This window comes from Fistularia commersonii, chromosome 8 (assembly GCF_037954325.1).
Source record: "Fistularia commersonii isolate RoL2024-O1a breed Wild chromosome 8, RoL_Fcom_v1.0, whole genome shotgun sequence".
Lineage (NCBI taxonomy): Eukaryota > Metazoa > Chordata > Actinopteri > Syngnathiformes > Fistulariidae > Fistularia > Fistularia commersonii.
In genome coordinates, this window is record NC_141291.1 from 20,435,703 (window position 1) to 20,461,014 (window position 25,312).

Below are 25,312 nucleotides of genomic sequence, written 5' to 3' on the forward strand. Positions count from 1 at the left end.
GGATGACATTGTGATCTGTAGTGAGAGCAGACAACAGGTAGGGGAAAATCTAGAGAGGTGGAGGTATGCTCTGGAAAGGAGAGGAATGAAAGTTAGTCGCAGCAAGACAGAATATATGTGTGTGAACGAGAGGAACTTGGATGGAACGGTGAGGCTACAGGGAATGGAGATCAAGAAGCTGGAGGATTTCAGGTACTTAGGGTCAACAGTCCAGAGCAACGGAGAGTGCGGAAAAGAGGGGAAGAGACGGGTCCAAGCAGGTTGGAATGGGTGGAGAAAAGTGTCAGGGGTACTATGTGATAGAAGACTTTCAGCCAGAATAAAAGGAAAGGTGTACAAGACAGTGGTGAGACCAGTGATGATGTATGGACTAGAAACTGTTACAATGACCAAAAGACAGCAGGCAGAACTAGAGGTTGCAGAGATGAAGATGTTGAGGTTCTCTTTGGGAGTGACCAAGATGGATAGGATCAGGAATGAATCTATCAGAGGGACGGCACATGTTCGATGTTTTGGAGAGAAGGTCAGAGAAGCCAGACTGAGATGGTTTGGTCATGTACAGAGAAGAGATAGTGAATATATTGGTAGACGGATGCTGGAATTGGAGCTGCCAGGCAAGAGGTCTCGAGGAAGACCAAAGAGAAGATTTATGGACGTAGTGAGAGAAGATATGAAGGTAGCTGGTGTGAGAGAGGAAGATACAGAGAATAGGGTTAGATGGAGAAAGTTGACTCGCTGTGGCGACCCCTAACGGGAAAAGCCGAAAGAAGAAGAAGAAGAAGAAGAGGGGTGATCGTGGTTGGTTGTGCAAAATGGCAAGCTGTGCAAAACAGTGCAGGGTAGAGCATTAGATGGGTTGGAAAAGTGTCAGTAGGGGGCCGTGGCAATATTGATGGGGGATGCTGCCGATGGGAAGAAACTGTTTTGTGTGGCGGGTATGTGGCGGGTATGTCCCTGATGGGACATGATTGTTCCAAGGAAGCGGAAGGACTCCACAGGGCCAGTTGTGGAGTCCCTCTGGATGATGGGGGAGGGTGCGGCAGGGTTCTTCCTGAAGTCCACCACTATCACCACAGTCCTCAGAGCATTTAGCTCCAAGTTTTTCTGACTGCACCAGGTCACTAGGTGGTTGATCGCCCATCTGTGGGCATACTCATCCCCACCAGAGATGAGTCCAATGACATTGTTATTGTCTGCGAACTTCAGGAGCTTAACAGACTGGTAACTGGAGGTGTAGCTGATGGTGTAGATGGAGAAGAGCAGAGGGGAAAGAACACAGCCTCGGGGGATCTGGTGCTGATGGTCCTGGAGTCAGAGAAATGTTTTCCCAGCTTCATTTACTGCCTCCCATCAGACAGGAAGTCTGTGATCCACCTGTAGGTGGAGTCTGGCACGTTTAGCTGGGACAGCTTGTCCTGTAATAGAGCTAGGATAATTGTGTTGAGGTGGGACAACACAAGGCGCTCAAATGACTTCATCACCACAGTGGTCAGGGCAACAGCTCTGTAGTCACGGAGTTCTCTGGTCTTTGGTTTTTTTGGGGAGGGGGAGGCCCTAAAGCAGGCTGGTACATGGTATGTCTATAGTGAGATGTTAAGAATAAAAGTTGGGAAGAATTCAGAGCAAGACAGGATATGTTGGAGACTTTGGATGCGTACTAGAAATACCACAAAATATGCATACACAAACTCATACACAAACAATAAATATTAGAATATGTATATATATGCAATATGAATGAATATGAATATGTAATGTATATTATTTTCCGGATACAAGCACCAAGCTGATGTAAAAGAACCAAATGTAAGTTGTGTTAAGGCAGTCAGACCTTTAGATATTGGTTAGGAGAGACAGAGAGCTGGTAGATGTGTTTTTTAAAGTTATACTAAATACTCACCCAGTGGTAAGCGGTAATATTGAAATACAAAGATGTATCATCTGATTTTGTTATTTGCATTTTATTTGCTTTTTGATTTATTTCTTGTCCCCAATTATCTTACTGTCAGATCTTCGAAGGAAACAGCAACTATGACACCCCTGAGCTGAGAACTGTGGAGCCACTGCTGACCCGCTTCATCAGAATTTACCCAGAGAGGGCCACTCCTGTTGGAATGGGATTACGACTTGAGTTCCTGGGCTGTGAGATTGATGGTAAATCCTACGCCTGTAATAACATCATAACGCATAAGTGCTTTCAACATCTTGATAATTTATTTGATGCTTAAAATTAGTACAAGACATAGCATGTCTCACACTTGCATGTGCAACAATGATGCTGACATATTTACATATGTATGATTCTAGTAGGAGGAGCGACATTTAATTCACAATGAATTACAAATGTATTGATTCCTAAGGGTATAATTGCCTGCTGGGGAAATAGTTTTGGTCAGTACTAATGGTTCCTTTTTGTTACCTAAGTTTTAGTGTAATAACAAATACAGGTTTTACGCACTGTGGTCCACAGTGGGCAGCCCAATGCTCTGTGTTCAACACAGAAGAACAATCCAAGTCCAAGCTAATCAGATACTCACAGGTAGATTAAACTATGACTTTTCGATTCCATCCATCCATTGTCTTCCACTTATTCTGGGTCAGGTTGCGTGGACAGCAGCTGAGGCAGTGATTCCCAAAGCGCTCCTCTGCCAGCAGAGAGACATATTACCCCCAACACATCCGCGGTCTTCCTCAGACCCTCTTCCCAGTTGAATAGGCCTGGAAAACCTCGCCAGGGAGCTGTCAGAATTCTGAATGCCTCCCTGGTGATGCCTCTTCTGAAACATAGACTAACTGGTAAATTGAGTTTTGCCTTTTGGCTCAGCTTCTTCTTCACCATGACGGACTGATAAACTGATCAGCCTGTCAATCTTTCGTTCCATCTCCCACCTCAGGGTGGGGGATACCTCAGGGTATATCAGGGTCTTGTACACAAGACCCTGAGATATTTGAACTCCTTTACTTGGGATAGGACTTCATCACTGACCTGAAGGAACCACTTACAGTATGATGAAGCCAACAGCATCACAACATCTACAAAAAGCAGAGACCCAATCTTGAAGTGTCTAAACTATATCCCCTTGGGGATTTCTTGGTTCCACCTAGAAATTCTATCCATAAAGGTTCTGAACAGAGTCGGTGACAAAGGGCAGCCCTCACGCTGTCCCACCCTCACTGGAAACAAACCCGCCTTACTGCTGGCAGTACAGATCAAGCTCTGACACAGAGAAACCAAATGGCCCATATCAGGGGATCAGGTATCCCCATGCCCCCCGAGTACTTGACACAGGACTAACCAAGGGGCACAGTCTAATGCCTTCTCCAGGTGTACAAAACGCTTGTAGACAGGTTCAGCAAATTTCCATGCACCCTCTAGGATCCTGCTGAGAGTACGGAGCTGGTCCGCTGTTCTACAACCAGGATGAAAATCATCCTGAAACCAACTATCTGATGGGCTCCTCCTTCTAGCACCCCAGAGTAGGCCTATCTATAGAGACTGAGGAGTGTTATCACCTGTACTTTGAGCACACCCTCCGATCCCCCTTTTATGATGAGCCCACATTACCAGATAAAGATTAGTATGAGTTGCACCAATCAGCTATCCAGCTTTTTGTATTTATCCCTTCTTGTCATGTCAGCTATCCCCCACATCCATCTACTTCTACAAGGGATGAAATGGAAGTGGCCTCGCAGGATTGTTATGGGCTTGCATCCATCACACTCCTCTAACGCTAACTTGTCTTCAGTCTGTCAAAGCTCCTCATCCACTCTTCTCTCTCACTCTTAGCCTTATTTTTCCATTTATCAGTCTCTCTCAAATCTCATATTACATAGACTCAGTAAAGGATCAGTCCTAAGTTGATTTCTATGTTTGATATCGGGGTGGGCAACCCAGTTCTAAACCTCAGTGACTTCCCATATGTTAGGGTTAAGGATAAAACACTTGTCTCGCACAGATGTCGACACACAGATTAGACTTGCACAGATGTAGACACACATATGTGCTCACACGCAAATCATATTTCATCTAGCTGAAAAAGCAAGCAAGATATCAATATCTCACTCTCTCTCTCTCTCTCTCTCTCTCTCTCTCTCTCTCTCTCTCTCTCACACACACACACGCACACACACACACACACACACACACACACACACACACACAAACAGATGCTTCAATCATACATATATAAAACCACTTGACCCTATCTAATCTATAGCTGTCTTTATCTATGCTTACTAGCTTCTTTCCTTTTTTGTCACTGTACAGCTGGGAGACTCACTCATTACTTCACCAACAAAAACATACGCAAATGTACATACACCATAAGACAGTTGTTCAGGCACAGAGTAAAGAGTAGATTTTGCACTTTGCCCACATCCAAGTGCATCCAAACCATAATGACAAGCTGCTGAGGCAGTCAACCATTGGCCCTGCCTACAGTCATCCTAAGCCCTCAGTTCCACGATGTGACTCAACTCTAAATATATCTTACATATCCGCAACTTGATATAAAGAGGAGTGTTAATAGATCACGCCAAGTAGTTTCAAAATCTGTTGCAGGAAAACCTGAATTTTCCATTTGCTATGAAAGTGGAAAATAAAAGTTTACAAATACAAAAAAACATAACTGAATTCATGAATAAAAAATCAACATATGACACCACACAAAAGTGTGTAATTCTTTTTAAGTCTCAGTACATTGAAAAATGTCAGCAAGAGACATTTGAAACCATTCATCAAATTCGACTAGAATGCTGGTATACATATTTATTGGTCTAAAAATTGAGCAACCTTCGGACACTGTGTGTTGATTTTTTTTAACCTTTGATTATTTTGTAAATGTATGTACTTTTTTTGCTTAAAAACCAATTACACTATGCACAAATTTAAACATTGGATTTTCACAATTGCCAGTATTGTTAATGACTTTCTCCTTTAATTTTTTTTATTCCATTTTAGAATAATCAGATGTCAACTTGAACATCTTCTTTTAAGTTAATGTGAAGTTGGATTTGGATGTGAGATGAACACTGGATTTTGTGCACTTGCAAAAAAATGTAATGAACATGTGATCTCTGCATTAGTCCGTCATTTCCAGATTGTAAAACAAGATATCGGCTCCATTGTTTTTTCAATATCTTAAAGGTCAAATAAGTTGTCCTTTGTCTTTTTTATTTCAGCTCCTACAAACCCTCCGATTACAACAGCACCAACCATTACCCCATCAGATGAGTGTGACGATGACCAAGCAAGCTGTCACAGTGGCACAGGTGATGACTACGATGTGACAGGTGCTGATATCGCCCTCATGAGACTGCAACTATGTACCTCCTTCCTCTTTCCCTCCATTCCCTCTTGGTCTCCCTTATTTTTGCCAGCAAAATTTGATATTGGCTTCAGTGTTCTTTGCCACTGTTCACTTTGACATACTTCCGCATCTGCCATCTAAGGTGTAGACTTTCAAGAGTCACAACTGCAGCCATGTGCACTCTGGCATACTTCAAAGTTGCAACTAGCTGTACCTGTAGCACCCTCACTCCAATACCTAAACTGACATAAGTAGATCACTATACTAGCACATTTGCAAAAATGCTCTATGAACGTGCCTATCTTTTGCATTGCATTGCTTATACTCCCCCAACCCACTTTCCATTTACTCTTCATTGCCCCCCTTTCCCTACCCACCCAGTAACTCTCTCAGCCTGTATTTCTGCCTGCTCTCATCAATCAGTAACTTAAGCATGACATTATATCAGTTATGTCTTTGAATACATACACAAAAGTCTGCACAAAGATTCAATGTAGTTTTTATGAAGCCATTCGGGACGCCCTACTAATGAGCTGTTTTGTAGCAGGTGGTACCACAATGGCGGATACCACTACTACCAAAATGGATTCCATTCGGGGTGAGAGGAAAATTTTATAATGCTCTGTTCTAGCTAGACATTTCATGATACACACATGTATGTATTAAGTCTTTTAGTAAATGGAAACAAATCTAGAGGAAACACCTAACTGCAAGCATATTATAGCTAAAAATTATTGAGCCAGCTTTGCTATCATGTATCTATCAAAGCTGGTGATAAGGCTATGACTGGGTCCTTGAGAGGCCGTGTTAGACTGTACCTTGCTAGATTAGCAGATGATTAGCACTGATTCTCTGCTGCCACCCTCTCAGCACTACCACCAATCACTGTTATGGAGCAAACTAACTAAGCTCCCACACCAACACACACAGAAGCACATGCATGCATGCATGCATATATGTGTACTCACTCACAGACACATAGACGCATGAAACACACAGTCGGCAGGAAGTTGAGGCAGGAAGATGAGGCAGGAAGTTACTAAGAGGCTGTGCCCAAGTCTAACTTTGGCTACTGGGCCATTCGAAAGACTCCAACCAGACCTCTTTTCTCTTAGACACTTCATTGATAATGTATTAGACAAGAGAGGCATATTTTTATGCATAAACACTTTCCTGCTTTTCATATAATATCTCTGCATGAGATATGTTTCGGTGATGGAGCTTGTAAGCTCCATCAGCTTGTCAGCTCCATCATGGTAGAATTTGAAAAGATAGCATCTAATTTTATATTCAACTAATGACCAGATGAGTCACGTGGTTGCTCATGTCTAAAACTTTCTGTCGCCTGTGCACATAAGAGAAAAAAGTCAAGAATGCAACTTGCATCAGAAATACATTTTCTTGTGTCTTTACTTGCTTGGGTTTAATGGATAGATGTATATTTTTCCTGCAGTTACTAGTTTAATCACATCGGCTGTATGGAATTCTTCCTTGAATTGATTGATACATTGTTAATAAAAACCACGTTTGCTGTAATTCAAAACCTTTTATCACACTGCTCTTTGCTGCACTCTAGTGCTTGTTGCTAGTTAGTATGAGTTGACGATCTATTCATTCTCTCGTCAGATGTTAAGGTCAATGTTTCTGTGCAGTCTGAAGCAGGTACAGTATGAGTAAACTACAGCCCACAGGCCTTTTCAATCCGGCCTACTGAACTGGAAAGTTAATATAATTTCTTTTACCATCCATCCATCCATCCTCTGCCACTTATCCGACGTTGGGTCGGGGGGGCAGCAGCTGGAGCAGAGAGGCCCAGACTTCCCTCTCCCCAGCCACATGGTCCAGCTCTTCTGGGGGGATCACAAGGCATTCCCAGGCCAGCCGAGAGACATAGTCTTTCCGATGTGTCCTGGGTCTTCCTCATGGTGTCCTCCCAGATGGATGCCCAGAATACCTCCTTTGGCAGGGGGGCAGAAGGCGTCCTGACCAGATGAGGTGGCTCATCTTGTAGCTGCTCCTCCACATAAACAGGAGGAGCAGCTACTCAAATCTGAGCTCCTCCCTGATGGCTGAACTTCTCACCCTATCTCTAAAAGAGAGTCCGGCCAACATGCGGAGAAAACTCATTACCGCTGCTCATAGCTGCTTGGATCTCATTCCTCATAGGTGAGGGTAGGAAAGTAGATCGACCAGTAAATTGAGAGCTTCACCTTCTGGCTCAGGTCCCTCTTCACCACGGCAGACCAGAACAGAGTCCGAGCTGTTCCACGACCAGGATGAAAACCACACTGCTCCTCCTGGATCCGAGGTTCAACGACCCGGCGGGCCCTCCTCTCCAGCACTGCCGATTAGGGAAGCTGAGGAGTGCGATCCCCCTGTAGTTGCAAACCAAGTAGTTGGACTGGCAGACCAAGATGGTGATCACCCTTCACCAACCTGGTCTGCCAGTCCAGTGGCAATGTCCCCAACGTCCATCCAATGCTGCACAAGCATGTCAGCGGGACAGCCCTACAACATCCAGAGCCTTGAGGAACCTCATCCACTCCCGGGCCCCACCCCCCAGAGCTTTTTGTCTGCTTCAGTAACTTCAGCCTTGGAAATAGGTGTGTCTGTACCTGAGTACCCCGGCTCTGCTTCCACATTTGATGGTGTTTCAACGGGATTTAGGAGGTCTCGAAAGTATTCCTTCCACCGATCTACAACATCTCGAGTTGAGGTCAGCGGTGCCTTGCTCCCACTGTACATGGTGTTGACGGCATACTGCTTCCCCTTCCTGAGCCACAAGATGGCAGACCAGAATCTCTTTGGTGCCTTCTGAAAGTTGCTCTCATGGACTTGCCAAGCTCTTACCACCACAAAGTTTTTGCTTCGGCAATCACCACAGCTGCATGCCGCTTGGCCTGCCAGTGCCTGTCCACTACCTCCCGAGCCCCACAGGCAAGAAATGCCCAATAGGACTCCTTCAGTTTGATGGCATCCCTCACAGCTGGAGTCTACCAGCAGGTTCGATGGTTGCCATCCTGAGAGGTGCCAACCGCCTTACAGCTGCTGCTCTAGTCTGACACTTCGACAATGGAAGCACAGAACATCTGAGCCAGCTCCTTCTTCACCCGAGTGTCCAGAACATGCGGTCACAAATCCAATGGCATGGCCAAATGGTCAATCAAAGAACTGTGGCCTAATGTGTGTTGGTACCAAGTGCAAATATAGACACCATTATGCCTGGACATGGTTTTTGTTATGGACAATCCGTAATGTGCACAGAAGTCCAATAAGAAAACACCACTCGGATTCAGATCTGGGGGACCGTTCCTCCCAATCACACCCTTCTAAGTTGCACTGTCATTGCCCACGTGAGCATTGAAGTCTCTTCGTACAAGAGAGTCCCTGGTAAGAGTGCTCTCTAGCAGCCCCTCTAGGAATCCCTAGGAAATGAACCGCTGTCGGGTGCATAGCCGCAAATAGCTCCCCCCCCATCTGAAGGCAGAGGGAGGCTACCCTGTCGTCCACTGGGTTGAAACCCAATATGCAGGTTGGGGGGGTAATCAATATGCCCACACCTTCCCAGTGCCTCTCAAGGGGTGCAACTCCAGAGTCCAGCCCCTCTCAAGAGGCTTGGTTCCAGACCCCACACTGTGCGTCGACGTGATTCCGACTATATATAGTTGGAATCTCTCGGCCTCTTGCGCCAGTTCAGGCTGCTTCCCCACCAGAGGTGACATTCTGTCCTGAGAGCCAGCTTCTGCAGCTGAGGGTCAGACTGCCAGGGTCCCCCACTTTGGCCACCGCCCAGCTCACACTGCACCTGACTCCCTTGGGCCTTCCTATGGGTGGTGAGCCCAGGGGAAGAGTCCATGTCCTCCCTTCGCACTGTGCCTAGCCTGGCCCCATGGGAGCAGTCCCAGCCACCAGGCGCTCTCCGTCGAGCCCCGCCCCTAGGCCTGGCTCCGGTTCAATTCTGGGTTCAAAAAACTGGGTTCAATTCTGTTACTCTTCATGAGCTGAGCTGTGCTTTGTATCGTCCCTCACCCAGGACCTGTTTGCCTTAGATGATCCTTCTAGGCGCATAAAGCCCTCGACAACACAGCTCCAAGAATCACTGGAACGCGCAAACCCCTCCACCACAATAAGGTGGTAGCTCAAGGAGAGGATTCATTTTACCAATCTCCTTTAATGCCTGTGATCCCCCAAAGATGGCACAGTCTTCATACACATTGACCTTTGTGTGGCAAATCACTCTGTCACTTTTTCACTTTGCCCTCTGAAGCCTTCTGTAAAAAAGAGCGGATCGAGGAAAAGAAAAGTAGACACAATGTTTTGTGGTTTCCAAAGAATGCAGTATCAGCCGGCACTTTGCCACAAAGCATGCTAACTATAATAGAGAGCAGTCAAGCAAGAACGGGCGGCTGCTAATTTGCAGACTTAGCAAAAAAGTTTTCACAACCAACCCAGATTCAATAGTCAAGTACCAAGGCAAGTTTTATGCTGGCATTCAAATTAGCAATTACCCAAGTTTCCGAACATCCGGGCTGCTGATGTTGTTTGGTTCAACATATATAAGCAGACATTCAGCGTCATGAACACCAACAAAGCCCGTCACAGATCCAAGTTAACTTTGACACTGGCCAAAAAGGGAGATCAACAACACTGTTCCCATTCAAAGCAAACATGAGTTTCTCTACCATGTAATGAAATAAATGTGTTTGGAAAATAATTTGTACAATGAGCCTTGCATATTCATGCTTTGCTAAAAGGCCAAATCTTTTTGTGGAATGGCTTTTACATGTACTCTATTCTTGCTGTCATTTGTATTAGTTCACACAAACACTCCATCCATCTGTTGCCTCTCCAACCCCTTTGACAAATTTTAGAACCCATCTATGGTTCTAAATTCCCCTCTATGGGAATATTGATAAAGTGTGTTCTTGCCTCTACCTGATTATGACTTCTTTTAAACATTTTTGCAGCTTTTCTGTGGTTTTCCTGTGATTTTGGCTCGGCCAATGACCCATCCTTCTGCAGCTGGACATCAGAAGACACTGGCTCCAGATGGCAGATTCAGTCTAGTGGTACTCCCACTCTCAACATTGGACCCAGTTTGGATCATACAGGTGGGACCCTCATGCAGCATTTGTAGAGGGTCAGAGTTCATATCAATATTTTGGCACCTAGCAGTAATATATATTTATCTACAGGTGGCTCAGGTAACTTCATCTACACCTTAGCGACGGGCCCTCATGAGACAGAAGTTGCTCGGCTGGTCAGTCCTGTTGTCAGCTCCCCCGACCTTCACCTTTGCATGTCCTTTTGGTACCACATGTTTGGTTCACATATCGGCACATTGCATATCAAACAACGCAAACAGACTGTTGACGGACCAGCTGACATCTTACTATGGACTGTCAGTGGTCACCAAGGTAACCGCTGGAGGGAAGGTCGAGTACTTGTACCACGCACAAACATACCATATCAGGTAATGCAATATACTTCTGAATTTTATTTACCCGGTAATAGTTTCAATTTCATGCCTTCACTATGCCTACACCATTCATGTTTTTAAAGATGAAGAGTCAATGGGTATTTCATTTCAAGGTGGTGATTGAAGGGCTGGTGGAGAGAAAGAACTGGGGAGATATTGCAGTGGATGATATCAAGATTCTCGATGTAGATAGCACCGCAGACTGCAAAGGTAAAGCTCGGAAAATTCCACAGTATTCTGATGGGTAGTGAGGATATTTCAGATGGATGAATGTGTTTGGGAGTGTAAAGTAATTTGTATGGCTTCTCTCATTTTTTAACACAAATTTCCATTTATGTAGCTAACCAAAACTTACGGGGTCACAGTAGTTTGGCAGGGTATTCTGGCAGATGCTAACATCTACTATAAGAGGGGAGCAAAGTCTTTTTGTGTTTGTGCAGCAAAAGGTCCAATTGGTTTCAAACTCATAACTGCATTTTAATGCAAGTTGGGTTTCATTGAATTTTTAACTCAAAGTTGTTGAGTTGTTCAAAAAATGCCAATACTTCAGGTTTCATTATCATTCCATGGTTGGAATGTTATGACACCATTTGATAAGCACTGCACTAATCAATGCAAAATGAAAAACTATGTTATTGCTCGCTTTAATTTGGAATACACATAAAATGTATTTTTTAACAGATCCAGATGTGCCCACTGAGCCAGTGCTACCAGAGGATGCAATAAGTGAAATTAGTAAGCACTTGATTTTTTAAGATTGTTGCAAACATTTATTCTACTCCCGCTATAACTGACTTTCCTCCTCTTTTTCTGCCTCTGGTGTATAGTTGAAGATATTACAGAATACCCAGATATTGTGGAGACCAACCAGATCAGTGGAGCAGGCAATATGCTGAAGACGCTTGACCCCATTCTCATTACTATCATTGCAATGTCTGCCCTGGGGGTCTTCCTGGGAGCCATTTGTGGTGTGGTCCTTTACTGTGCCTGCTCACATGGAGGCATGTCAGAAAGGAACCTATCCGCCCTAGAGAACTATAACTTTGAACTGGTGGATGGTGTCAAGCTGAAGAAAGACAAGCTCAATGTACAGAGCTCATACTCAGAAGCATGAGGTTAGACTGGGTGCCTTCATGTGACTATGTGACGTGCAAAGCTTCCAGAGCGAGCACAGACAGGCTGTAGCCAAATCCTCACCACAAGCAGGTGGACTTTGCAGACTGCCTTCACCCTAAACTCTCTGGAGGAGGGGCAGGTTCAGGAACTAATGGGAGGTTTGGACTGATCCACGCTTTTCTCAGGAGCTGCAGTAAAAAGAACCTACAAGTAGGATACACTGTGTACAAAATAAGAACGGGAAATATGTACAGATAATTTAGATATTTTTTAAATTTTATTTTTATTTTCATTCATTTCTACAATCTGATGCTGGTGTTGAGACCAATCTATTAATAAAGTATCTATCATTTTTGGGAAAGAAACAATTTGTATTATCAGTTCATGAAGCCTATTGTCAATTTTCGAGTTTAAAGAGAAGTATCAAATATCCAAATGAACCATACCTGGCAAAACTGTTGTTTTTTCTTCAAGCTATGGCATACAGGGTATGCTCATTACATTATAAACTAAAAAATGTACCTTTTTAATTTTTACCCCATCCCTCTAAAGAGAGCTTCCCAACAATAGTGATAATGGTTCTGTCAGTGCCTTTAATACATCTTGGTGGGTTGCCTCTGTTGATCTGGGTGTTTTTAATGTACCTGGCTTGAGTTATGACGGCAGGAAATACAGTCACATTATTAAGTTATAAACACCATTAAAATGGAATCTTATCCGTCACAGCACTTTCGTTTCTAATTATTATTATTATTTGTGGCCAAAAAATACATTGTAAATACATTTTAGTATATTTATGGTCCTTTTTTAAGAAAGTAAAAAGGAAATGATAAATCAGGATCCCTTCTTTCATAGGTTGTTTGTGTATAAATACAATCCTCTGAACGTTTTGTGGATGTGCAGTGTGTATATTTTAGTTTGATTGATAGTTTGAGCAGTGTCAATGTGCATTAATGCCATGTGTCATCAAAACACCCATTTCATGAAAACCACCAAAGGATGAGTGAGTTAAAGGCAAGAAAACATAAAAAGTAACATTTAAAGTATCGGTACTTTCATAAATCACCTCTGATTTCTTTGGAGTTTGACTGGTTTGAAGAATATGTTCTTAAGGCTAATGACCTTGCCATTTTAATTTAATTTAATGGAAGTAGTAAACTAATAATATTACTCCAGCCAACATGCCAAAAATATGACTGTCTTTTTGCCACCTTCAAATATCACTGTGGATTGTTGACTGAAGAAATGCTTTCTTGACAATTTAGCTCAAAGGCACTTTGTTTGTGCTTCTCTCCTGATAGATTTAAAAGGAAGGATCACACATTAACTGGTGAATGGTGCTAAAATTACTTTAGCCAGACACATGTGTCATGATAAACCCAGTTTGTATTGTTCACATGCTGTATTGTAGCCTATGGACCCTTGGGCTGCTGAGTTTTTTTTCTGTCACATGTAGTAGCCATAACATTGTGATGTCAGAGCTGATGTCATTTGGATGGGACACTGATAGACCATGGGACCGTGTCTGTGGTAGACTGTGGGACCATTTCTCTGGCTTTACCAAAGGATGGTCTCCACTTTCTTGCTTGTTGGGGTTCTCAGCAAAAAAGCATGTATTATTAGCTGTCAGCACTCACAAAAGAACTGGATACTTGATTTGCCCTGGGAAAGTAATTTCATACTCTTTTTGAGTATGATAGAACCACAAATGTCACTATGATGTGAACTATTTAGAATCTACTCCACATCATCACACCAAGCTAAGCTACAAGGGCAAAGTGAACTCTTTGAGATGCACAGTTTCAGGATATAAGAAAACACAGAACTCTGTGGGTTTTACACTATAATCAATCAAAAACATGATTCAGGAAGGATAGGATATTTTACATCCATGTGAGTTGTGTGTTGTGCTGTTGTGAACCCAATCTAAGCTTGATTCCTCAACTTCTACTGAATTACTCTTGGCTTTTGGCTTAAAGGAAGTACTATAGCTTCAGCAATGTCTGCTAAACTAAAGGAAATGGATACTGTAGCGTGGACTCTAAAAGAAACAATGTTGCACTGACAAATATATTTTAGAGGTTTATGTGTTTGTAGCATTAATTTGCAAAAAAAAAAAAAAATCAAAAAATACAAAATACAGAAGTTCATTTATTTCATGTTTTATACTATTTCAGATTGTGTGATATAATTCTGAAATGTAAATATTGGATGTTTTCATTTTTTTAATTCATAATTGCAAAATAGATTTTCCAAAATTAACATTCCTATCCCCTCCCTTGCATTGCCTATTAACACCCCATTTTTGTACTGTCATTCAAAATTTGTGCAGATTTTTTATTTTACAGAAACAAGAAAAGAAAGACTTTTATTTTCAATACTACTTCTGTAATTTGCTGTTGTGGGGGGAAATTAATAAACAGCAAGGCCTTAAAAAGCATTTGTGATCTAGAATACTATAATTTGAAGTGTATTTGTCTATATTCAAACAGTTTTGTAAAACATCAAAGCAGTACCATGGAAAGCTTATCATTATGTCATTACTGTGGAACAGTGATATTAACAAATCCAATTATGCACATTGAAGTTAGTAGGAACTTTGAATATTGGGATGATGACAGAAAATGCTAGATTGGTGGTTAAGGTGATGCAGAGAAGGAAGATGGATAAACTATCCATTATCCAGGAGACAAAGTGGAAAGGTATCAAGACTAGAAGCTTAAGAGTGGGTTTTTAGTTGTTCAATCATGGTATTTATAGGAAGAGAAATGGAGTAGGAGTTATCTTGGAGGACTTTGTTTGGAATGTTCTGCAAGTGCAAAGAGTGTTGAATAGACTGATGAGTCTGAAGCTAGAAATTGAAGGTCTGATACTTTATATTGTTAGTGGCTATGCTCCTCATATGGGATGTGAGTTAATAGAGAAGGGATGATATTGGGATGAGTTAGATGAAGTCATGCAGAATATCCTCCAAGTTGACATTGTGATAATAGGTGCAGACTTCAATGGGCATGCCGATGAAGGATATAAAGATGATGAAGAAGGGATCGGCAGGTCTAGCATCCAGTATGGAAACACAGAGGGACAGATGGTGACCTTGCAAAAATTATGGAAATGGCTGTAGTTAATACTTTCTTCTATAAAAGGCAGGGGCATGGGATCATTTATAAGGGTCAAGGTAGGAGCGCAAAGGTAGACTACATTATGTAGAGACAAGATGTGGTTAGACTGAAATCTCCATGGACCATGATTTTGCAGTTGACATTGTCATCTGTAGAGATAGCAGGTAGCTGTTGGAGGTATGCCCTGGAAAGGAGAGGAATGAAGATTAGTACCAATGAGACTGGATACATGTGAGGAAGTTACAAGGACTCAAGTGGAACTGTGAGATTACAGGTGAAGGAGTGGAGTGGAGATGAAGAAGCTGGACGATTTTAAGTGGTTATATTCATTAGTCCAGAGCAATGGAGACTGAGGTGACGAAACTTGTTCAAGCCGGTTGGAGTAGGTGGAAAAGGTATCAGTGGTAATGTGTGATAATAGAGTAGTAGCCAGAATGAGAGGAAAGGGGCATAGGACAGTTGTGAGACCAGCACTGCTGTTTGGTTTAGAGACAGTGGCATTAACAAAAAAACAGAAGGCGGAGCTCGGGGTAGCAGATACGAAAATGATGAGGTTCTCATTGGGAGTGGCGAGGATGGATAGGATGAGTTTTGGAGATAAAGTTAGACAGACCAGGCTGAGATGGTTTGGACATGTACAGAGGAGGGATAGTGCATATATTGGGAAAATAGTGCTGAGTTTGGCACTACCAAGGAGGAGGCCTAAAGGAAAACCGAAGACTTGAAGTGAGTAAGTTTGAGATGAAGAAGAAAATGAGGTCCAATGGAGCAAGTGGATTCACGTTGGCAACCACTCAAGGGAGCAGCATACAGAAAAAGAACAGTGATGTCAATAAAAACAATCTCCAGCCTTTTTCTAAGTTAACACTTTCCAAAGATTCCAGTTAAAGCTGTTTAGACATGCTTGTAATCAGTGTGGTTCCTGTACATGAAGTCTTAATTTTTTGGATACATAACTATTTTTAAAGTGAAAAGATTAAACATTACCATATGTTTAATATTTATGCTTATTTGTCCCTTTTATATCTGTTTTTGCAGTTTAACTATAACTACACAATTACAGACTTCACTGAAGTCTTAATGGCTGGATGGTCTACCTCCAATAGTGGTAACTAGCACTGAATATGCTGCAAGGTAAGGTAGTTAGTGAGACACGAGTGAGACACTAACATGCAAAGTGGTTTTCACATTTGCTCTCATTATGTGAAATGAAGCTTAATTTTCTTTTGTTTTCCACTGTTTTTTTTTTCTTTTTCTGTTTTTGGTTTTGTTTCATTTTTGACTTTTCAAGGGGGATGTGGTCAAATTTTTAAATGTTACAATGTTTTTTTGACACAATTGCAAGATACTGTACATGGAGAGTTATATCATTGTAGTTTAAATGAAAAAAAAATCATACTAAGCATGAATATACTGTATTTGCACATTTGAGCACTTTACACATTCTTCAGTACCATAACAAGAATGTGATACAATCATATGGAGCTGTACTCTTCACATACTGTACAACAGCATAAGGTTTATACCAACGAAATCCCATCTGATAAAAGACTCAATACAAACTATGAAGTCTCATCACCTATTCTCACATATTCTATTTTGGGGAATGCTGGAAGTGAATTGTCATTAAAAAAAAAAAAACATGTTTCTCATAAAAACTCCAGACTGATATCTGGAGACCTTTCCTGTCATTCTGGAAGAGACCTCTGGTACCCCTCAATATAACTCAAGACATACATGCTTAGTGGACATTTTTGAGTAGGGTGAGCTCACAAGGAAACTATATGTTTTTTCAAATTTTGGAATGTATTCAGCTATTTGTGATTATTATTATTTCTTTTCACTCTTGTGTTCTTTGTATGTCTGTGTGAGCATAGTAATTCACAGGTTGAAAGAATGAGTCAAAATGTTTTCCTGCTACTTGAGAGGGCTTCATTTCATTTACAAATCTGACCAATTAATTTATAGTGAGATTTATTGCACGTCTCTTCATTTCCAGTTTTGAAACAATTAAACCCCTATTTAAGAATCCCATTATGTAAAAGATGTTTTTTGTGTATTCTAAAGAATCTCAAGGTATCACAGCATGAAGGACCCTGGTTCGATTCCAACAAGAGGGCCTTTTTGTGTGGAGTTAGCATGTTCTCCCGGTGTCTGCAGGGGTTTCCTCCGGGTTCTCCGATTTTCTCCCACAGTCCAAAAACATCCAGCTGATTAACAGGCAAAAATGCGAAAATTTCCCCGAAAGAGTGAGTGTGTAAATGGTTATTTGTCTATATACAGTATGTGGCCCTGCGACTGAGTGTCAATGACAGCTAGGATAGGCTCCAGCATCTCCCGCGACCCTGAGTGTAGGATAAATGGAAGAAGATGCATGGATGGTGAATAATTGATGATGAAATATCTCAATATCACATCGTATACAAGGCAACTTGTGTTTTTAGGTTGTCAGCAGGCACAGACTGATGATGTGACGTGTGAAACGCCTTAACTACCTGAAAGTGTGAAATTGGTGATACAAGAACGCTGTCAATGACCGTTCGCCGAGTTGAGACTTTGGCATCGCGATGAATCTCGGTTTTATTCTGAAATGTTAACCGGAAACAGTTGTCTTTTCTAACACAGTCTGCAACCGATGTCTAACTGCGCGTTTGTGCTGACGCTTTCTCCCATTCTTCGGCTTTCCTCTCATCCAGACCGCGGGGAATGAGACCTAAATCGACGTCAGTTGGATAATTCTTTCTTTCGGACCTTTTTCAGAAAATGTACAACGTGTACTAACGTCTTCTCCTTTGAGGGAACTTAAGAATGGAATAAATATCGGGCAAAATTTGCGGGTCCTATTTTTTCCACTGGAGAAAGTTGCTTGTTTGCCTGTAGCACTGTTCACGTTGCTGTCGGAGGAACACCAAAGGATCTCAAGGAAAGGAATTGACAGCACGTCGTCAAGGTAAAACCAGTCCTCAAACCGATTATTTGTGATGATACTTGTTAAATCAATTTATATTGCACGTAATAGTGTTAAATTGGATTTAATGGTTTAGCTGTGATCAGATGTCAATTCCGTTGACTTCTGAGTTGCGTAGAAAACTAATGGTGATATCATGCCGTATAACGTAGTTTGAGTTTTTAAGCTTTTTGCTTCTTCGTTGTCTTTGAAAATATGTTTTGGTACACGGGTTGTGTTTGAATGTGTATTGGGCAATGTCAAGAAAGGTCACGTAAATGACTTTCCCGTTACAGAGTACTTTACAAACCAACAAGTATTTTACATCGGCTCGTGGATCCCTCATCGACAATTACTGATTCCGTGTGTTACAAGCTACCCCACACGGTTCACTGAAATAAGTTCAACTTCTAACTCACTTTGTAAATCACTGTAATTCGCTTCTGTGAATGCAGGAATAATTTCGGATTCTTTCTCAATAAGGTAAAGATGCTGTCTTTCTGTCACCTTGAGTGCAAAATTTTGTGGCTTACTTGTAGATGTTTTATACCTAGCATCACAACGATTTCAGCCTCCCTGCGTCGTGCTTTTCATTTATGATTGACAAGTATAACTTTTACAAATTCCTGCCTGTTAAGGAAAGGGGGCCCTAATTAATTGGCAATTTTCTGCTGTATTTGGCATTATAATGGAAATTGATACAAAGTCAGGGGATATGAGGGGATGTCAGAAGGAAATGTGGAAAACATAGCGCCTGGAGGAGGGACAGTTGCTGGAGTTTAATTTAGGAGGAGGGTAAATAGAGGGCACTGGGGGTTGGAGCCAGTAGCCACCAGCTGAAAGGGTGTGATCTCAGGACCCAATGTGGCAGCTGCTATTACAGGGGCCAGGCTCCCAACTGATTAAGAGGCCTCTTACCTCACACAGAGAGGCCCAAGCTTTTATTGTAACACATGAAAAATCTTACTTTTTGACATGAAAACATGTCCTCTTTAGTTGTGAGTAATACATGTGCTCCATGCCTATGATCCTTAAGAGTTTCTTGGGTACAGAGGAGATTAATGTGTGAAACTCTCTTCTGTGACACATGCATTGCAACAGCATGTCAGGCATAGAAGCGCACACACACACACACACACACACACACACACACACACACACACACACACACAATCCCATGTTGAAGATCACAGAAGGGAGGGCAAAGAAAATGCTTGGACAAAGAAAATGTATTCTGTATTCTGAAGCGTCTCAAGCCATATGAAAATTTGAATCTTGAAAAATATGTGTATTTCTGAGAGTCAATAGCTCTCCCTCCTTACCTTCTTTCTTCTCTTCCATAGGTTAATCTGTTTTTGCAGCTAGATTGTGGGCTGTGTCTATTTTTGGTGTTTGGTATGCAACCACTAAAGCTTAGTTTAGACACTTTTAGCCTTTACCCCTAAAGCAAACCTTTTACTACATACAGTATTAAGTAGGAGTCCAGTTTCTGCCCTTTATTTTGTCAGTGGGTGCCTGCTTTCTAAAAACAGCCTCTGAACTGCCATGACGAGTGTTATAATTATACTGGCCCCCTGCATGGTTATTTCTCCTGAGTAATCTGCAGAACATGTTATGGCTGTAGCCAGTAGCAGCAAAAGAATTTTATTATTTTCTAAGAGAAAATGCTTTGTCACATGAAAAAACAACTAAACTACTTCTGATTGTGTGTGATGAAATTCCTATATATTTTTCTTAAACTGATAATAATATCAAACAATGTACAGCATGACTGTTGGTAGTGTTTGCATCAAAACTCAAACATTGACCTTGACATTGTTAAGAGTGTGTATTTTTGCAGCCATTTTTGAGATACAAAAAAACAGAAATAAGCGTCAAGATTGTGATTTGAGATGGGAAGTCTGGGTGAGTTCCATAAAACATTCAGTCAAATAAATGAAGTTGGGAATGTTGAGAATTCAGCTTTTAAACATTGTTGTCCTAGCTTTTTCTGAATCTGCCTGACCCCTCAAGGTCGGAAAATCTGAACACATTGATGGGAAATCTCTGATTTCCCTCACAATGGATGTCGGAAATCATCACCTTACTATGTCAAAATATCACTTCTCATAATGACCATTGAAAGCTTGGCTTTACATTTCATATGTGAACAAAAAGAGGCACTTTTCAGAAAAAAAACAAAACAAAACAATTCATTATTTTCAAAAAAAAACAATGCCTACTCTTTTTTCAACTTGTCTCTCATGGAATGCCAAACAACCTAGAGGTGATTTATCACAAAATAGTTCCAGTCGGAAGAAAGACAAAGGTGTATAACAGGGGTCCCCAAACTTTTTCCTGTGAGGGCCAAATAACTTTTCTCTTCTCTGGCAGGGGGCTGGGCCAGTTCGTAACAAAAAGTGTGACGATTGCAGAGGTGTCTAAACATAAACATTTATTGTTTCCCAGAAAGCCACACATAACCAAAAATTAACCCTTTCTGGAATCTTGATAGGAAAAAAAACAATAATATTAATGAAATAAATAACACTTTTAGTGAAATAAATAATAACCAAATAGCCCTTTTCAAGTTTTTCACAGAAAAAAAAAACAAGGAACTTAACTTTTTTATAGACACAACTGTTTGCAGCTCTCTCATATCAAATTCACTGTGAAAACCAGAAAGCAAGCAGGCTATGAAACCGAACTGATACCAACACCTACCGACACAACACATTTCACTACCAGTATGGTTATAGAACTTCGCAGCACAGTCCTTGCTGGTGAATTAGACCGTGGACTTGTAGCGGGGCAGTAAGACCCCGTTCTTCCATGTCCCGGTTCACGAGCCGGATTACACTGAGAGACGCACCCACCATACTAGGAGCTCAGTTAGTTGTGATGCTAACAAGCTTCGATCAGTCCAGGTTCAGCTCTTCCATATTATGGCATACTTTGCCAAAAATATTCTCCCCCGTTGTAGTCCCTTTGAGACTTTGGACAGCTGCCAGATCCTCGCTCATTTCAAAGTTTGCGCTAAGTCCACCTATAAAAATTAGCAGCTGCGCTGTGTCTTGCACATCCGTACTCTCAGCCAGTGCTAATGAAAAAAAAAGTCAAATGCTTTCGTCCCCTACTGCAGCTGGGCATATACATAACCCCCAATTTCTTCAATGCGTCTTGTGATTGTAGTCGCAGACAGACTCATGACATTAAAGACATCTTCCTTCTCGGGACACACCTCCTCCGGGACAGCATTCAAACATTTCTTGACAAATTCTCCATTCTCCATGAAAGGTTTACTGCTGCTTGCTATCAGTTGAGTAACCCGAAAGCTCGCTCGAACAGAGGACTGGTTCAGCTGAGCTTGGCATACAAATGTACTCTGCTGAGCTGACAGTCCACTTTTTAGCTTTGAGAGTTTGTCTGCTCGCATTTGGCCTCGCAAGCTATCATACTTGTCTCTGTGACGGGATTCATAGTGTCGCGCAGATTGTATTCTTTGAATACAGCCAATGTCTCTTGACAGATGAGACAAACAGCCTTTTTTTTTAATCGTACAAAAAAATAATCATTTGTCCTCTGTAGGTTAAATACCCTGCATTCTGAATCTATTTTTCTCTTATCTATATCTTTTTGCCGTTATTCGGTGTTATTTGACAAGGGTGTGTCCAGGATTTTTTTTTGAGGGAGGGGTTTCAGATAAGGCACAGACTGAAGAAGGGTGGAATAGAACAGTGTTTCCCATCCTTTTTTGAGCCACGGCACATATTTTACATTAGAAAATCACACGGCACACCACCAAATAAATATGTCAAAAACATATTTTAACGAGTTACAATGAAACCGTAGTCTTAGTTTGCTTAGTGTGAAATCTAATATATCAAATATCTGTAGATTTGTCAAGTTGCAATGCAAATTCCCCACTGATGTGCAACTTTTCCAGAGCACTTTTTTGCAATGTCCGAAGACATGTCATCAATTTGTCTGAAAATGGTATTATTTGAGAGAACTCGGGCTATTTCTTTATCAACGCCAGAGCTGAGCATTTCTTCTACAATGATTTAGCCGGCAAGTAGTATTAATGTTTTGCTAAGTTGTGTGGCTGTTTGGATTTAGAGATAAGTTCAGCAACTTTGTAGCAAGCTTTCACTGCTTTCTCACTCGTCTTGGTAGTTTTCATCAATGCTGCCTGTTTGTTTATGCAGGTACAAGTACTGTAATTTCCGGACGATAAGCCGCAACTTTTTTCACGTAAACAACGATGCGGCTAATATATGGACTTTGGGTGGTGGACGCTAACGAGCTTCACGCCGCTAAAACGTTTATCCTCGTCACATGGGAACGATGAAATGACCGGGAAATTTTGAGTCTGTTCAATTCTGACTCCGAAGAAGATGACTTTGATGGTTTTAGTGCGCAGGAGGAAGTCCGAGATAGCGACTGGCTAGCCGGTGCGGCTTATATTGAGGTGCGCTCAGTAGTCCGGAAATTACAGTACTTTTTATTTTAAAAATGTATCACGCAAAGCGTCACTAATCACTCTGATACACAGATGCACACGTTAATTCATTACTTGTTGCCATCGAATGGGCATGCTGCCCACATAGACAAAGGAAGATACATTATTTGCATTGGATAAATAATTTTCGGACCAATCAGTTGAAAGTGGGCATTTTTCCACGGCACACCTGATGATCTCTCACGGCAAACTAATGTGCCGCGGCACAGTGGTTGGGAAACACTGGAATAGAATGTTATGTCCTATGCATGTACAAGACACGACTACGTGAAAAAAAAAAATCATAATGCATCTCTGGTATTGTTCAGGGGCCGGGAAAATCTGGAGGCGGGCCATATCTGGCCCTGGGCCGTTGTTTGGGGATCACTGGTGTATAAAATGGCGGAGAGGTTAGTGCGTCGGCCTCAAGGCACAAAGGGCCGTAGTTTGATTCCGACATGGGACCTTGCTGTGCGGAGTTTGCATGTTCTCTGCGTGGGTTTGTGAATGGTTGTCTGTCTTTATATATATATGGTCCTGCGATTGACTAGTACGTATGAGAAGGTGATGATTGTCTGTATATAACTGTGGTCCTGCAGCTGACTGGTGGTCCAGGTTGTACCCCACCTTTTACCCAATGCGGCGGGATAGGCTCCAGCATCCCCTGCGACCCTGAGAAGGATAAGTGGTAGATATTTGATGAAGCGATATATATAAAAGACGTTTGATATGAAATGTGATTGTGGAATGATTATAGATATTCTAAGTGCTTAACTGCTTGTTTTATTTGACTCTCAGTGACATACAGTCTTGCTATGAAGAGCTTCTTTGGCTTTTTGGATGGAGCAATACAAAAACTACTGACATTATGTACTATCCAAGATTGTTGTTTTTTTTTTAACACTGATGGCAGGGTTTAGGCTACATAATATTACACACTTGAGTCATCAGAACCACTGCTTCTTTTGTCGGTTGATGCAATTAATTACAAAAATCAGTAGTCTAATTCTATTATGATGAACAAACTTTGGCTGTGGTGTATATTGTGCAGGGAGACCTTATGCAACATTTTAATCTTTTGTCACTCCCAACCACATTGTACATACTAAGCTTGCCAAAACCTTGTAGAGCAATTATTGAAAGCAATGTAGGAAAATTTAAAAATACTGCACTGCAATGACCCTGTCTGTCACCTTCATACTCATCTGTAGTTGTTTTTTTAAGGTCAGAATAAACTACAGTGCTAAAATGCAGGCAAAATTACTGTGTACAATTTTGTCACCTATGCCAAATACTTGTTCAGGGCTGCTCAGAAAACTTATCCCTCAGATAGGAATTTATTTTTCCCCTGAATATAATACCAGTATCAAATGTAATTTGGGTGTTCAGTCAGTTGGAAAATGAATGTGCCAGTGAGATTCATACACCAACTTTCTCTGGTGAAGGCACACCCACTGGCACACCCGATCCCACAATTAAAATGTTTTGTATTGGTGTTGGTGTTGCCTAAATCTGCTTACATAGACGCACCATAACCAGTGAACAAAATGCATTGAGAAAAAAAAAATCCTGTTGTACTCATAACTGAGTAAAGCCATCTTCTGTTGGGTCTTGATCCTTTTGCAGTTGAGGGTATAATAGCATAAGAGAGGCAGGTATAAAATAAATGACCATAATAGATTTTGCTGAAAGTTACTGAAGAAGAAGAAGACCATTCTGAGGGAGTCTAATTTCTTGCCTCTCCTACTCCATCTTACAGAATTTTTGCTGAATTCAGGAAGGTATGTGATTTCAAACGTCCCTTTGCACAACTCTTTTGAACATTAAGACAGCATCAGAAATATTTATCTGAAGTATTTTTACACTGAAGTGCTGTGCGAGTACAAATTGTGATTCCACTGAAACATTAAAAAATTGATTTTCTCTCTACAGGTTCTGACATAGACTTGAAAAAGGCTTAGTCCACAGCCCCTTTATTGTTTTAATTGGATATGCTGCAATCAGAATTTATCCCAGTCATCATTCATGGCAAGACACAAAATACTTGACACACGTCGCAATGTCTTCTCCACTTCTACATGTAACTCACCTGTAAAGATGTTGCTATCAGTAGATGTGGTTGTGGCTGCGTGCAAACCTTCTCCTGTAACAAACACAAAAATGTTTTCACGGTTTATTCCCTTGCACTGTCCAGGTTTGTTATGTAGGATATCGGTTTGGACAGTGTGGCCATAAATATACCTCAGGGTATACTTTTGAGCATGAATGCAAATAGTACATATATCACAGTATAACAACAGTGGTGTCTCAAACTGAAAAGACAAAGAAAAAAAAAAAATTAAATCAAATGCAATTACCAAATTAATATACAACAAAGAAATCAGTATTCTACAAATCCCGAGACACTTTTGCAAAATATTTCTGTTGTAAAGTGTCAGAAAACTCTACCATAACAGTTGCAAGTATTTGATATGGCAGACAATAGACATTTCCTTTTTTTGACACCTAGTCAGTTTATTCTCTGGTAGCTTTGATTCATTCATGGCCCAATTGTATAAGAATAATAAGAATAAGAACAACTTTATTTATCCCGAAGGAAATTGTTGTGCCAGAGTTTCAAGTAAAACATAACAATAATAGATAATAGTAGGAAGGAGGGAGAATAAGAAATACAAATAAAATATAAAGTGTCAAAGTTAAAGCTATAAAGTGTTTTAAGGTCTTGAGTGCAAATATTTGAAGATTCCCTGCAGCTGGAGGAAGAGGAATTAAAAAGTCTGATAGCCTCAGGTAGGAGAGACCTCCTGTGGCGTTCAGTGGAGCATCTTGGTGGTATCAATCTACGACTGTAAGAGCTCT

The 25,312-nt window shown here is 41.4% G+C and overlaps 2 protein-coding genes across 10 annotated transcripts in view; both read left to right on the forward strand.

The window, feature by feature from the left end:
- Nucleotides 1-17,058, forward strand: part of nrp1a (neuropilin 1a) — a 47,821-nt gene extending 30,763 nt beyond the window's left edge. For 3 of the 7 annotated variants that reach the window (XM_086151576.1, XM_086151575.1, XM_086151582.1), the window contains 8 exons: nt 2,010-2,154; nt 5,182-5,292; nt 5,857-5,907; nt 10,277-10,420; nt 10,505-10,782; nt 10,902-10,998; nt 11,470-11,523; nt 11,616-17,058. In XM_086151576.1, the coding sequence (XP_086007702.1) occupies nt 2,010-2,154; nt 5,182-5,292; nt 5,857-5,907; nt 10,277-10,420; nt 10,505-10,782; nt 10,902-10,998; nt 11,470-11,523; nt 11,616-11,902 (1,167 nt within the window). In that variant the 3' untranslated portion in view covers nt 11,903-17,058. Of the gene's footprint in view, nt 1-2,009; nt 2,155-5,181; nt 5,293-5,853; nt 5,908-10,276; nt 10,421-10,504; nt 10,783-10,901; nt 10,999-11,469; nt 11,524-11,615 lie in introns of all 7 variants that reach the window. The other 4 variants (XM_086151577.1, XM_086151578.1, XM_086151580.1 and 1 more) reach the window with 4 other exon arrangements.
- Nucleotides 17,059-17,649: 591 nt separating this feature from the next.
- Nucleotides 17,650-25,312, forward strand: part of itgb1a (integrin, beta 1a) — a 34,907-nt gene continuing 27,244 nt past the window's right edge. For 2 of the 3 annotated variants that reach the window (XM_086151583.1, XM_086151586.1), the window contains exon 1: nt 17,834-17,976. The gene's annotated coding sequence lies outside the window, so the exon portion shown is untranslated. Of the gene's footprint in view, nt 17,977-25,312 lie in introns of all 3 variants that reach the window. The other variant, XM_086151585.1, reaches the window with a different exon arrangement.